We start from the raw sequence: 15,065 nt of genomic DNA, 5'->3' as shown, positions 1-15,065 counted from the left end.
GAGAGATGAAGTCCCATGAAGTCCAAGTCCTGTGGTATAATGTTGGACTGCATGCCAGTTGCAGTTCATGCTGACCACCCACTGACAGTTCTCAGCCAAGCTTGTAGGTAATTTGAGCTAAGTAGAAACTGGGGACAAAAGGTAAGGATTTTTTTTTTTTTTGGTTGTTTGGTAGTTTTAAGATGATATTGTGGAAAATTATAATCTATAATAGATGAAAATTATTATATCCCTGTGGTGTAGTCATATTCACATAGGTAATCCTTTACCAAGATACTGATGAACTATTGGGAATTCAGAGAACAGTGATGAAATAATCTAAAGGGGAAGATATTTTTTATCAGGAAAGAAGGTTAAAGCTGAACATTTGAGAAAAGTGGAGTATAATTCTTCATGTCTATGAATGATGTAAATGTGAAGGGAGGCAATGAATTACCTCTAGTGGTGGGAAGGAAGTGCTCTACAGAAGAGCTGAGGTGACACTGAAAACAAAACTTTAACCATTATAAAGTACCAAGTAGTTTACAACACTCCATATTTTATTAAGGGAAGGAATGGGAGACCCATTTCCCTACAGTTTTTGGGTCAGACTAGCCTTAGCAGAGCATGAGCTTGGTGATCTAAGAGGTCTCTGTGATCTTTGACTTTTGTAGCTGTGTGGATTTATTCTTGAAGCTTAGTGCTAGCTGAAATGCAGGCAGAGGGCCATGGTTGCTGCTTTGGTCAAGCTCTATAGCAGATTAGGATGGCAGGGATTAAGTTTAGTCATGACTGTCTTTCACCAAACTAGGAACTAAGGGCAATAAGGTAGAAGAATCAATCTGAAAATCTCATTGAGTATTTCCTGCTTGATAAGAGTCCACCACAGCTCTCTGCAAGTGCCACAGAGTGGTCACATCTGCCTCTTGTTTCTGTCATTGTTCACAGTATTTAAAGGTTTTGTGCTCTTTCATATCCTTAGAATTGTGGCAAATGCTGTAAGTAGTATTTAGGCATCAGGCCTCTCGAGGTGGGTACCTGTGTGCTGTGCAGAGGACACTGAACCTGCAACAGGCTGATGGAGTGAGAGACAACAAAATCAGCAACCACCCTTATAGTCCAACTAGTATTTACTACAGTATATATTTAAGAGCTGTCTGGGCTGTTAGCCTATTAAGCTGTAGGATAAGATAGTTGATGATAACAGCTTTCTGCTGTTATCACCTCTGTCCTTCACTGCAGCATGTGGCAAGTTAAACCAAACCTCTCCCTCTCTCTGAAGGCTGGTGATAGGAGTGACAGTGGGGTCTTCTTCAATTACAGAAGTTTCAGGCAATTGCACTGCCAGTTCTCAACTGTGAGGAAATCAGAGTACTTTATTGCTTCAAAAGTGTCCTTAGTTACACAAAGCAGCATGGAAGAAAAAAACAACTTTTCAAAAAATGGGTCCTGCTGATGATTTATGTTGATCTGAACTGAAAAATTTGGTAGGCAGCAAGCATGGATATAGAGGTGTTCAAACAGAGGCAGTTGCTTGTTAGCTGTTCACCTGTGTGGTTGAACTTTGCATCCAGCATTTGACTAAATATTTCTTCTTTTTTTTCTGTAAACCTAGGTTGCCCTTCCCAATGACTCCAGCTGTGTGGAAGAAATACTGCGGGTAAGTAATACCCTTTACTTTTTTATCTCCTGTATAATTGTAGTGCTGATATTTTCATCTTCCAAGGAAAGGGTTTATAGGGCTGTCTTCAACACTGTAGTTGAATAATAGCATATCAGTGAGTCTGTATTAAGAGACACAGACAGGGGGTAGGCCCAGGGTGCTCCTTAGTGAGATGAGTTCACTCTGCATCTGCCAGCTTGTTTCAGTCAGGATTTACACATGTTCCTGTTCTTTTCAAGCTCTCAGTCCCTGAGTCTATCCAGAACACATTTCTCTTCTACCCTGAGGTGCAGTTGCCTTAATTCTTCTACTCACAAACTGACCTACAGTCTTCCTCTAGACTACAATTGCTCATCATTCATGGTTTTGTTAAAGACTTACAGGCATGTTTTTTCTGTGATCTTTGGTCAGTGGTTGAATACAAAAAGTTGCAACTCCAAACTGAGAATGACTTGATTGCAACAAGATCATGTCATAAGAAAAAAGGGAGTGTGCACAAGTTGTATGCCTTACTCTAAGTGTAGGGTGGGCCTTTCTGCATACACCCCAGCTTTGGGGTTCCCTGTTTGCAGTGAGATTTGCCTCAGAGCAGTTTTGCAACCTGCCAGTTTTCAGTTTAAGTCTCTCAGATTTAGGTTTTTGTCCTCATGAGTTTCTGATCTGTCAGAGCTGCCTCCCTGGGATTGCCAGCCAACCAGCTGATTTTCAATGTAGAAGGGATAAAATTTCAGTGGAAATTTGGGCCAGCCATGTCCAGTATACTGGGATGTAGTGCTGCAGGCTTACCCAGACCTGAAATCATGTGTAACAGTCGTGCCAGCTTGTTTGCAAAGACTTATTCTTGCTTTTAAAATAAAGTAAACTTCTCAATATTCATTGCAATTCAGAGTTAAAGAGCCTGGAAAACTTACTCCTGGTTTGTATACACAAGTTATCTTGGGCTGTTCTAGATGTCCTTATGGGTTGGCAGTATTGCTGAAGAAGTGTATTGAGGCAGCAGGCAGGCATGCTTGTGCAGACCTGAAGTAAGGGAGAAGATCCTGCATGAGCACCCTGGAGCAATGAATGCAAGGAAATAAATAATATTTACTGTCAACCTTCAAAGGGAGCAGAGGTTTATTACCTATAGAGCACTAAGGATGCAAAAGCACAGGAAATGTTGAAAGGCTGTGCAAAATACTTGGTACATTTTAAATATCTTCTTTCCTTCTTTATGTATTTCAGTTAGGTTCATTACTATATTTGAAATGAATGACTTGTCTGGGGAAAGCAGTTGTTTTCAGTAAACAGCATCAAAAGAAAATGTGATGGGGTTAATTTCAGGGATCAGTCATCCAGGTGACACTTTTAATGTAGGAACAGTGTGTATAAATCACAGGAAGCAGAAATGTCTTTTTTCTAATCAAGATGATGACCTTATTTCATACACCATAACTGTAATTTGAGTCAACAAAAAAATCACAATATGCTGGGCTTCCTTCTGAAACCTGCTGAGATTGGAGCAGGACTTTTTGTTGCCTTTGGAGAATGGGGATGAACTACAGAGTCCCTGCTCCTGATACTAGTGGGCCATTGAACTTGGGGGCAATCTTGGGGTGGACAGAGCAGGAATTTAGCAGGATTCCCTGTCTCTGGAGATCTCTCTCACAAGGACATGTAATGTGCATGAAAATAAGGGATACAAACCAGCAGATCTTTCTGGACTACTGCTGCAGGTCCCAGAGGCATCCCTCGTGCCCATCCTGGGATAAACCTGTCCACCATAGGCACTGGCATGGCCAGAAGGCACCTGGAGCACATGACACCCGTGTTGGGGTGGAGATGCAGTCATGGCACGTGGAGTTCAGCCATGGTTGCCCCAGGGTGCTCCCCTCCATGTGCAGGAGGCTCGTTTGGTGCTGCTTGCAGGGCTCTGTGCCCCTGGGATGGCTTTGGGCTGTTCAGGGCACCCACAGGCTGCCTTCAGCCTTTTGTAACCTGCCTGCACTGGGCTGCACAGCCCTGCCTGTGTGAGCACAGCAGCCACAGAGCTGCTTTGGGACTGCCCAGCAAGGACCCAGCATACTCCAGCGCCAGCTGGATGCCCTCAGGGCTGTGGCTAAGGATTCCAAACACATGTGGTGCTGAAGCACAACGTGCACTAGAAGTGCCTGGGTTTTGTCAGTGTTTTGCTTTGTTCTTCTCAAATTTATGCTGCAGAACAAGCTAGCAGGAATTGTGTTTTGGCTGCACACAGGGTATCATATTCTACTTGACAGGCAATGGAGAGAAAATAAGTAAGAGAATGTGATGCCCAGCAGTGGTCAAAATCCAGTATTTGGTCTCCCCATGGAAACCCCGTGTCAGAAGATTCAGGCTGGATGCTCCAGATGAAAGAATGACCCTTGGTTTCAGCAGAAATTTGCTGAAAATTTTGAGAACCTGAATTAAGTTTCCAGCCCTGACGGGTACTTTTTGGCCTGTCAGGGCCATTTACATAGGTTTTGATTAACTTTTGGGAGTGTGTGTCTCAGCTCCCTTATGGCGGCTTCACTCAGTAAAAACACCAGGTTATTCATATTTCTCTCATTTTAGGGTAATACAGAGCTAAACACAATGGATTCCAAGACAGCCAAGCCCCAAAAGTGGACAACTGGGCTGTGATTCTGCATTTTGCCCAACCAAACCATTGGCAGCTCCTGGCAGTTGCTGCTCTGGACTGTGTCAAGCTGTGCTCCCCAAAGAGCTGAGGAAAGGTGCTCTGCCTGGCACTCACCCTTGGAGCAATGCATACCCTGTAGTTTGCATTCTTTTTCTGGTTTTGATTTGTTTTGTTTTTTTTAAGTTGGGGATTAAGTGATTTAATTCCTCAGAAAGACTCAGTAACTCTCGAGGGTTTCTTTGCTAGACTTTACAAGGAAGAGGTACTCCTGCAAAGGTCTGTGACCTCTGTTTTTGCATTTTTTCTTTTGAAAAGCTGAACTTGATTAATGTTTTCTCTAATTGTAAAGGTTTGTAATTCCTAATCTGTTGTCCTTTTTCTTTTTTTTTTTTTTCCAGTCATGGAGAAAATAGATTTAAATGAATTTATATTCTAAAATTTTCAACCAAGTGAGGGGAAAGGTCTTGATTTCCTGAAACACTTAGCTACTTATTTCATCTTGTGTAAATGCTTTAAGGACTGTTCCCAATACTACAGCCAAAGGTTAATGGCAAACAAGTCTCTTGTTGATTTTACTTTTTTAACTAGGGTAGCTGAGAAGGTTTTCAAAAATAATAATAAATAATAAAAAAATAGTAATAATAATCATCATCTCTCAACTAAGGCCAAACAGTAATAATAGTACAGAATGCATTTAATACTGGTTGCTAATACCAAAATGAAAGGTAAGGGCAAATACCTTGTGGCCTACACTTTTTTCTGTTCTAAAATGTGTTTGGGGGTTTTTTCCAACCAATTCAATGGTTTTGAAAGTGTGGATAATATGGAAGACAGGCAATTAAAAGTATGTGCATGTAGTTCTCATTTTATTAATATGGGTTTGAATTAAGTTGTAACTTGCTGTATGTATCCATTGAAAAATGAGTTCATTGAAATGTTGTGATCCAATGTGCAGATAGGGTGAGAGAGCTGACATTTAAAACCAGTCTCCTAAACTTCCCTTGTGCCCCTTGTACCAGTCTTTACATCAGTGTACCCTGCATTCTCTTCACGTGATGTGAACCATATCCTGGCCCAGGAAAAGGACGTATGTAGGGTGAACAAGGGTGATCCTTTTCCTGTCTGTGGAGATGACAGAAGGGACCTCCCTTAGCCTTGGTTTACCCCTGGCTAAAGAGCTGATAAGTGCGCAACACTGCATGCAGGAGAAAGGAAATTTTTAAAAACAGGTTCTGGAAGACATGGAGTGTGAATTGGGAGTTTGGGCTGGGTGTTTAGGCAATTGATTGGACATAATCCAGCAGCAGCAAGGCTCTGGTCTGTACTCTGCAGCTTTTGTGGCTGAATTGTTACCACCTGGGCAGGCACTGCTGTCTGGAAATCCATCCATGCTTAGGCAAACAGAAGAATACATATTCACTGTAGGAAGGCATCAAGAAGCTAGATGGACTTAGGATGGAATGTGAACAGCTGTGATACTAATTGGAAGCTTTCTAGTCTGGAAGCCAAAACAGATCCCAAATATAGTTCAGATTGTAATACGTGTAAAAAAGACTGGAGTTAAATGAGCAAAGTCTGTAATTCATATGGTCGTCTTCTGATGGCTAGCTCCTGTCTAATGACATGGGAGAATATGTAAATGGATCAGCAGGTGAAAATGCCCTTGACTGCAAATTATGTGTAGGACTGCCTTCCTCATGGCAACTGAAAGCACTGAGTCTCACCTGCAGCTGAAGTGAACTGTTCATATAGCAAAATTAGACTGTAATAGATATAGCCCATTATTTGTCCCTCAGTAATTGTTTTCTCTTCTAAAATACAAACAACATTGAAGAATGATGCTAAACCTAGTTATAATAATTCTAATTTGAAAAATACAGGTGTGCTGTCCAGTGTAGTTACAAATGCACTTAGTAGCTGATGAGTAGTTTAAACATTTTCATGTGGAGTCTGGGGGCTTACTGGGGAGGACATGACATGAATTTAAAATGATTATCCAGACATCACTGGACAAGTGAATAACGAGCTGACTGGCCTAGTAAATCATGTGAAGCTGTCAAATGTGGGAACACGTTGGGGAGGAGATGATGTCAACTAACAGTAACTTAGCAACCTGGCATTTAGCTGTCCAGAGAATGAGTAAGAGTAGCCACTTTTAAATAGCTAAGTAAATAAATGAATCCCTATATGTCTTAGATGTGCTATAAAAATAGCCCAGGACCCTATGTTTTGTGTCAAGCTGTTTCTTTCTCCTAGATAAGGTGATTTATTATTTCTATTGAAATGAAGAAATGGATTGAAAAGTTAACTCACGTGTAAATGTGGATCTGTGGCCTTTGTCCCTGCTCTTTGAAAGCATGCAAGGAACGGGTAATAGCCTGCTTTGAGAGTTGTTTTTCTTTCTTTCAAACTTTGCTTATGTACACAAAGATTTGGATGGATAAAAACAATTAATTTCTTCGCAATTTTTAAGCCATTGCATTTTCAAGCTTTCTATCAGCATTTTGTCAATGGAGGCAGAAACAGTTTCTGCTCTCTCATCAATATAAATTAAGGGGTAATTCCACTGACCTCTGATCTCATTTGAGTTCATTGAATTCTTCTTCCTCCCACACTGGTATAAATTGGCAGCAGCTCCACTTATGTTGCTGCTGCTGTTATAAAATAAAAAGGAGTTACCTCTGCATTACTTTAGATACACATAAAAGCAGAGAGCAGTTCTTTGCTCTGATGACTCTCCAGATATGGTCTCACTCCAGGAAATGGAAATGCTGAGTATTTCCTTGAGAACAGCTCCTTCCTGGTTTGGTAGGTGATCAGCTCAATTCTGGTCTCAGCATCACCACAAGCATTCAGCAACAATTCCAGGAAGGCCAAAGGAAGCATTTTCCCAGAATTTTGTGCACTGTCCAGTATACACACAGGAAGGGTGAAATCAATAGTTGGAATCATTTGAGGACAGCCTGATGTAAGCTTGGAGTGCAAAAGGCTCTTTTTGAACTGGAAAAGGCAGTCTTAGGTCTTCCCAGCCTAGAGCACACCCTTGAGCCCTGTGTGCTGCACCTGACCATGGCAGAACAGGATTATCCAGATTTGTGGCCATTCACCCTTACAAGTGACATTATGGTGGCACCCACATGAGAAGGGCACCTCAGGAGCACTGTCCCCAAGCTGCCTGCACTGGCTTGAGGGTGCATCGTGTCTAAAGCTCAGAGCTAACGTGGGGCTGGCAGAGTGGGAAGCTGGGGAGTCCTTGCCAGGTGTTTGGCTGAGGCAGGTGTTTTGTGGGTCCCATTGCACGGCTGGCATGGCACAGGTTACATGTCAGGGGAGTGATGCACCTGTGTGGAGCTACAGCATAAATCTGCTTTGTGCTGCTGGCTGAAGGCAAGGCAGACTGTTCTGCTGGGGAGGTGATGGGGAGGAAAGGCTGACTGTCTGATCTAACAAATGCCTGTGGGTGTGCAGAGTTTCCTGTATTTGAGAGCTGGTGTTCTGCACCTGTCTGTTACAGGGATAAATGCCTCTTCAAGATGCAATGCAGCAAAAGATTAGACCTTTGTCAGGACAGACAAGCAAGGTCTGATTCCAGCTTGCAGGCACATTTATCAAATAAAGGTTTTATTTTCATAGCAGTATTAAATAAATTATTTAGCAAAGAACTTTGAAATGTAAAATCTGATCATTATGTGGATCTATTGCAGCCCATCTGCACTGTAACAATAAAAAAAAGATTACAAAAGGTATTCAGGAAAAAAGAGAGATTACTGTGCACCTATTTCAAACTCACTATTCAATTATGTTTTCTTATCTGCTTTACCATAATATTTTCACACATATTTTTGTACTGCCAAATTGAAATATTGCTGATTTAAGTAATATTACATAATTCAGCCACCATTGCCAGATTTACCATTGCTACTAAAATTACTTCAAAGTGAGCTGGCAACACAATAGCTTGGTCATGTTTTGCTGCTCCTGAAAAGATGATAAATGATAAATTAATGACTGCCAGTGAAGGAGTGAAGTTTGTTTTCCAAGTTCTTCAGCATCTCTTTGGCACCCAACCAACCATTTTTAGTTTCTCTTCCTATTGAAAGTCAGCTCAGAAACAATTCACTATGTATTGCAATGTTACATGCTCAGCATCCTCCTTCTGATTAAGTACTCTATTACGATAAAAATAATTACTTTTTATGAGACAATACAAAGTAATTGTTTTAAAGCAAGTTCAAACAAAAAAGTAATTGAAGCAAAGTTATTTTCTTAGAGAAAATGATACTAAGCTTTGCAATTCTGTAGAAGATAGATGGATTCTCTTCAGAATTTAAAAACAATGGTTATTTTATATTTTACCTTTTCAAATACCACGAAGTTTTGCAGTTCCAGAATTAAGTGAAAGAGACAAAAAATGTGGGAAAACAATTTGGTGGAGTCTTGTTGTTGAGTGGGGAATGTCATAAAACTTAGATTCCTAGTCCTGATTTGGAGACCCGTGAGACCTGAATTCCCATCCTTTTTCATCCTTGTAAATAATGAGTAAGTCCCTTATCTTGGAGCAAAAGTGCTAAAGAAAACAGACCCAAGGAATCTGGCATGGCAGATCAACTCTGACCTTTTCTGTGTTCCCATGAACAGAAAAAATCTCCAAGTGCTGAACTGGATGGAAAATTTTAAACACTGCTGTTGTGTTACAGTGTTTGGCTCTAGCTGTACCAGGTATCCTTTCCTAAGGACCTTGTGGGCTGCATGAGTTTATGTTGTATAAAAACATGATTAAGAACTCCAGAGCCTGTTGTGTATGTGTCTTGGAGTGCTGCTGCTGATTCCAGAGTAACAATCTGCAGTGTGGCCAAGCAGAAAAGCCATCTGAAGCTCCCATACTCCACTTACACAGCTTACTGAGAGCATTAAGCAAAAAAATCTAGTCCTGTTTTGAGACAGAGGTAGTAGAATATTTCTCTGGTCTCAGATTAATCATTTTTGTTATTTCATCTTGTCCCATCAGAGTGAAACATGGTAAATATGGGCAGTGAGTGTTTAAACTGCTTTAGACATGATGCAACATTACCTTTCATTTAAATAGATTAGTACTCTACAGAATAAACTGTTTTCAGCACAGAATGAAGACATTGAAAAGATATTAAAATTGTGTTAGGCTTTCTTAAATGAATGCATGCTTTAGAAACAATTCTGGTTTGAAATATCTGTAACATCTTCTGTGGCTCTTTCTCTCACAAATGGGAAGAGCTCCATTTTTGCAGCCCCCCAAGGGCAGGTGTTGCATGGTTTAAATCCTGGTAGAAAGCTTCCCCAAAAGTCAGCTCTGCTGAGGAGGCTTGTGGAGTCCATGAAGTGTAAGTTAGCCTAATCACAATTAGAAGAAGACTAGAAGCAGACTAGGAAAAGGCTAGGATACTTACAGTATCCAAGGGAAGACTGGACTGGGATATGTAACTAAACAAACCTTCAGAAATAGTTTCAAGAGTTTGCATTTTAAAATTCTCCTTTGAAGTTTCTGTCCATGACAATCAAAAAATAGTTGATGGTTAAAAGAAACATATGTAAGGAAAACACTAGAGAAATTAAAGTGATGGATCAAAAAGACACAAGGTACTTGAGGCATGCTCAGTTTCCCACTTTGTGCTTTATCTACACCTGCATGTTACAACTTTTGATGGTACTGCTTTGAGCTCCTTGAAGAAAAGTAAAGAGAACAGCACAAAGTTGATACCTGGAGCAAACCTGAAGTTTCAGCTTTGAATCTCATTGTTGGTCTTGGAGGAGATGGGTGGAAGTGTTCTCCTGCAGCAGATACCAGAAATGCTTGTTGCCATTTTCATAATGCACTGAGCTGAGTTAACTGAAGCCACTCCTAGTTTCTTCTTAAGGCAAGAATACAGACACCAATTGATATATGGACCAAAACTTATTTTATTTACTCCTGAGAGACCCCTTGGAGAAAAAGGTGGACTTTTCCTTGGGAAGAGTCATGTGAAGGCACATAGTCAGACTTGCCAGCCCCCATGAGGTTTGTGGAAGCAGCCTGACATGGGCAGGCAGTCTTGTGGTCATCTGTCTTAAATTCACGTTGTTCCACATTCTGCAGTGAGAGTAGTTCTTGAAGCTGCCTTTTGGGGAGGAGAATTCATATCTTTGCTGTGTGCCATTGGTCTGTCATGCACCATAGTCAGCAGAGCTCTTTCTGAAGGTGTGTTCCTTCTTACCTGTGGAGATTGTTCCAGCTGTTAGAATCTTCAGAATGCACCACTTCAAATCTGCTGGTGAAAGACTGGTGTGGTTCATCTTCTCATGTCTTTGAGCACCCTCTCAATAAATTCTTATTTATAAATTTTTCAATAAATGCATAGACTCATATAAAACATCCTACATTCAATCTTCCTGAATAACCTTGAGGAGCCCCTTTGCTCCACTATGTCTCATTCTGTGAATTGGTGAAATAGAACCTCACCCTCACTGCCATTGTTGAAAGTTAAATGAGTTGTTAGCAAAATGCATTGATGTCCTCAGCTGGAATTATTAGTGTGATAATTGGGCAAAAGCAAGGCTCTGTCAGATATTTAAAATTATGCAGCATACTTTGGCTTATCTGAATTTCTAATATTTCTATAAGGAAAGTGTGTCATTGAATTTAATGTTCTAGAAACCTTATGAACTTCCAATCTATTTTAGCTGTACATTTCAAATTACACTTATAATTGTGTTTTTATTGAATATGTAAGTTCCTTTCAATTTCCTATTGCACTACATGGGTTTTAATATACATTTGAGAAGAATTCACACTGTGGATAGGTGGCACTTTTGAGTTTTTTTCAAATTGTCACAGTAAAATTGTCACATTTATTTAATTAGCCAGTAGATCCTGCCACATTGGTTTGTCAGCAGTGTAACAGTTTATTTGGATAGCTGGAAAATATGACCAGAAGGTTTTTCGTATTTTCTTTTTTATTTTTTTTCTCAAAGAATTTCTCACATTTCTTTTTTATTCAAAAGCTGTCATACAACCTTGCAGGAGTCAGATGAAGAAAATGTCCAGTTCTAGCATTAGAATGAAGATGATTTTATTACTTCAAGGCCTTGAGGTGTTTGTTGACCATTGTTCAGAGATGCAGGAGAGAAAAACTGTCTCTAAACAAGAATCTAAAGGTCTGACCCAAGTGCCCAGTTTTTTTTCAATGTTCTGTATACTCTGTGTATTCTACCTGCTGCAAGTGTTACTGTATGACCTTCTAGAGCTCCTGGGGCCTGGGCACTGGTGTGGCTGTCTTTAGAAACCTGTTATCAACACTTCACAGCTCTTGTTTAAATGTTTTCTCTATTCCAAAATGTCTGTTTAATGTGTAAGCAGATATTGTTGAGGGAGGTGGAAATACCAACTAGTGCTTCACAGGGTGAAACAGGAGCAACATGAACCTGCAGGGGCATAGGATACTGGCATGGGTGGTTAACAGAAAAAAAAATGGGCAGAGTTTTATTCACTGTGTTTGCTGTGGGTTGATTGAGGGGTTTAAAGTGTGGACCAAATTTCACCTCTGGAGCCAAACTGGAAAATGGCATGTACTGATCTTTTGTGAGGAATGCTTTGAGATTTTCTGATGGCATTCATTGCACAAGCACTGAGTGTTAAAAGCCCCTTTGGGCTTTGTAGTCCATTAATTTCTTTGCCATGAGTATATCCTACTAAAGGAGATGTGTGCACCAAGGTATAGTTACCTCTAAAAATACTCTTCTGAGCCTTAGGATAAAAACACTTCATGTTTGGTTTGTAGGCATATTCCCAGTAGTGAATTGTTTTTTTTATTTTTTAAATCAAACCAATTAATCCCTTCCCACTTACTTCAGTATTTTATCATTTCTAACCTCTTTAGTCCCTAATCTTTTCAACAAGAGGTCTGAACTGCCAGTTATCTGAAAAAGTAATGTTGTACCAATCAAATGAAAACTGGCACTCAGAATTTTTTTTGAAGAGCAACCCCTTGTCATTCCTGAGTTCAGACAAAAACAAAGAACAGAGCTTCAACAGTGATGCGTTCACTGGAGGCTTCTTTCCATGGAAATGGTTATCACTCCTTTTTTTTTTACTTGGCAGTTGAGTCACTGTTTCTTTTAAAGAATTTGTCATGATCTCCTCATTACCATTTTTCTTAATATGATAAGTGTAAACTACAAGAAAGTGATCATGTTTGAAAGGGTAGAGGAACCCCAAGAAATGTGGCACTAACTGCTTGTGTTCTTTGAAAAGGCTTAGACTGGGAATTTGACTAAGTGTATCATTCTGTCTACTTTGCCAGCAGCATTGTCATTTTCTAGCATCTTTCACTTATAACACAAGTTACCCTTCAAAAAGAATGCTGTGTTATTGCATCCAGTCTTTGTATGTCTACAGCAAAGTGAGATCAACAACTCCTTTTGGTAGTTGCTTGAACATAATAATGCATTGCACTTTGTACTTTAAAAAGAAAAAATAAAACAAAACATCCTTTGGCATGTTTACTCCAGTTCATTTTTGCTTGGTAACTGGTAGTCATCAGTGTTTGACACCAGCTGGAGCTGTGACTTGCTCACACTGCTTGGAGCTAACTGGGCAGCCATGAGTCTGCTGGGTGGTCTTTTCTTGGGCTTGCTCCAAGTTTGTTCCAAATTGCTCATACAATCCCTGATAAACTATTACTAATGAACAGTTTGCTATTCCTTTTAGGCCATCTAGAAGCAAAAAAGACAATGCATGTCATCCTGTAGTGTAGAGATGCGATGTTTAAATGCTGGAGCACTGAATTTACAGCATTTCAGTGCTGTGGCTTTTGTGTCCTATTCATTAATTTTCCTGTGGGAAAAGAAGTAGTGCAGTGCTTTGAGACCGGAAGGTTACAGACTTTGCCCTTTTTCAGCCCTGTTTTTAGGAGTTAGTTTGTTTCAATGTAGTTTGCTGTCAGAAGTTTATAAAAAATGCAGACACAGGAGGCTCTTTCAATCTGGTGCACAGTCAGAAACACTGATTTCAGACACTAGGACTGCTCTGTGTGGGACCATCCTCAGCTGCCACAGGTCTGAGTGGCAGTCCCGGGTATTTAACATTTCCAGCCTCCAATAGCTTTGTAAGAAAAAAACATGCTAGGAAATGAGGAATCAAATGTGGGAATCTGTCTGCCAGAAATACTCTGAAGCCACTGTACCTTGAAGAAGATCCAAAAAGACCTCAGCATGTGTTGGCTTTGGTTTTCCTTACTGTTTAAGCTGGATTATTTGGATAAGGCTGACATGCCAAAAAAGTGTATGTTGTATCAAAACATCTTCTGTAACGTACATCCATTTTTTTCTACACCTGTTAGCTTAGCAGGAGTGGATCAAAGGGGAGTGTTGGCATGATTTGCAGGACACATAGATGCAGGAACAGACCTGCTTCAAGGCACAAGTGAGGAAAAGGAAATTCAGACTGAAATGTTTGTTCTTTTCTAAAAGCTAAAATTACTATAATGAATGCCAGGTTGCATGAAAGGGTTTCAGGTGGCTGGTTAGGTCTTTCTGTAAGAGCAGAATTAAAGGGTTGAGCATGAGAGGCAGCAAGGACTCTACCTCTGTGTTACAGATGAGGACCCATAGTGTATTGTTTGGCAAACATGCTAAGCTTTTTAACTTTACAAAAGAAACCAAGGGGACAAAATTAGAGGAACCAGTGAACAGGCTTAAGTTTGGAGTTCCTTTGTACATCCAGGGCTTGCTGAATACTGATCAAGCTGTGCTTGTATTATCCATACATTTTGGACACATCCATTGGATTTTTCAGCCCATAATCTCTATTCCAAATTTTCAGCCAATATTCGGAAGTTTTACCACTGCCCTAGGCATTGCATAAGACAAAAAATGAGACAGTTTGTGCCCCACAGAGAATTCATAGTCTCTGAAGTAGGCACTGGGGAGATAACCATGCTTCATAGGGGAAAGTGAATTCTTCATGCATGAAGGGAGAAGCAAGTTGTCACCTGAGACATATGGCAGGGAAACCATCACATAGGCAAGGAAAAGGAATGGTGAAAAAAGACAGCTTTGTAGGCCAGGCAGGTTTCAGCTTTTCTAGGTGTTCACTATCTTTGCTGCAGCCTCAGACTGCTGGTTTAACAGTGTTACAGTGGAGGTGATGAGACTGTATAAGAGCAGTATCAAAAACAAATGCTACCCTGGCACACAGATGCAGGAAAACCCTGCTGCAATACTGCTTGTGTGGTAAGCAGAATAAAAGATCTGGCATAGTCTTTGTTTGGAAGGCAAAGAAACCACTTTTGTAAAGGATTTCAGTGTATATTGTGCAGCAGCGTGTGGTAGCTTCATTTCTTTGTATTTGATGAGTAACAAGTCAGTCCAATTTTAATGAAAGCAAATGATAGCTTAAACAAAAGAATTGGGCTTTAAATCCAAATAAGTTGCCTAACCTGGTTTCTTAATTTTCCCTATATGCTATTTCAGGTAATTAATGGTCCTGTTTTAAGGTCAAAGCTGGTGGTTTTTGGCACAAGTTAATGCTTTCAAATTCCTGATGATATTTGGACTCAGTTTCCTCATATTGTCAGGATGTAAGTTTTAAGCTGTTTACACAGGTCTAAAAATTATTGCATAATATAAAAGTTACACAGCTTCTGAGAACAGGAGGTTTTGTAGTTTAGTAATCTAATTTTGTCTGATACTGTATTTGGAGATTTTATTTTTTCACTATGCTGCCATAAGTTGCTTCAGAAATTTAATGCATTTTATAATAAGTTCCATTGA

The 15,065-nt window shown here is 40.1% G+C and overlaps 1 protein-coding gene across 5 annotated transcripts in view; it reads left to right on the top strand.

Moving 5' to 3' along the window:
• AFF2 (ALF transcription elongation factor 2) overlaps positions 1-15,065 on the top strand; it is a 334,068-nt gene that overhangs the window by 178,121 nt on the left and 140,882 nt on the right. For all 5 annotated transcript variants that reach the window (XM_079319011.1, XM_079319010.1, XM_079319012.1 and 2 more), the window contains exon 4: positions 1,595-1,639. In XM_079319011.1, coding sequence (XP_079175137.1) covers positions 1,595-1,639 — 45 coding nt within the window. The remainder of the gene's footprint in view (positions 1-1,594; positions 1,640-15,065) is intronic.

This window comes from Erithacus rubecula (genome assembly GCF_903797595.1).
Source record: "Erithacus rubecula genome assembly, chromosome: 15".
NCBI lineage: Eukaryota > Metazoa > Chordata > Aves > Passeriformes > Muscicapidae > Erithacus > Erithacus rubecula.
This window is presented reverse-complemented; position numbering and strand designations above follow the sequence as displayed.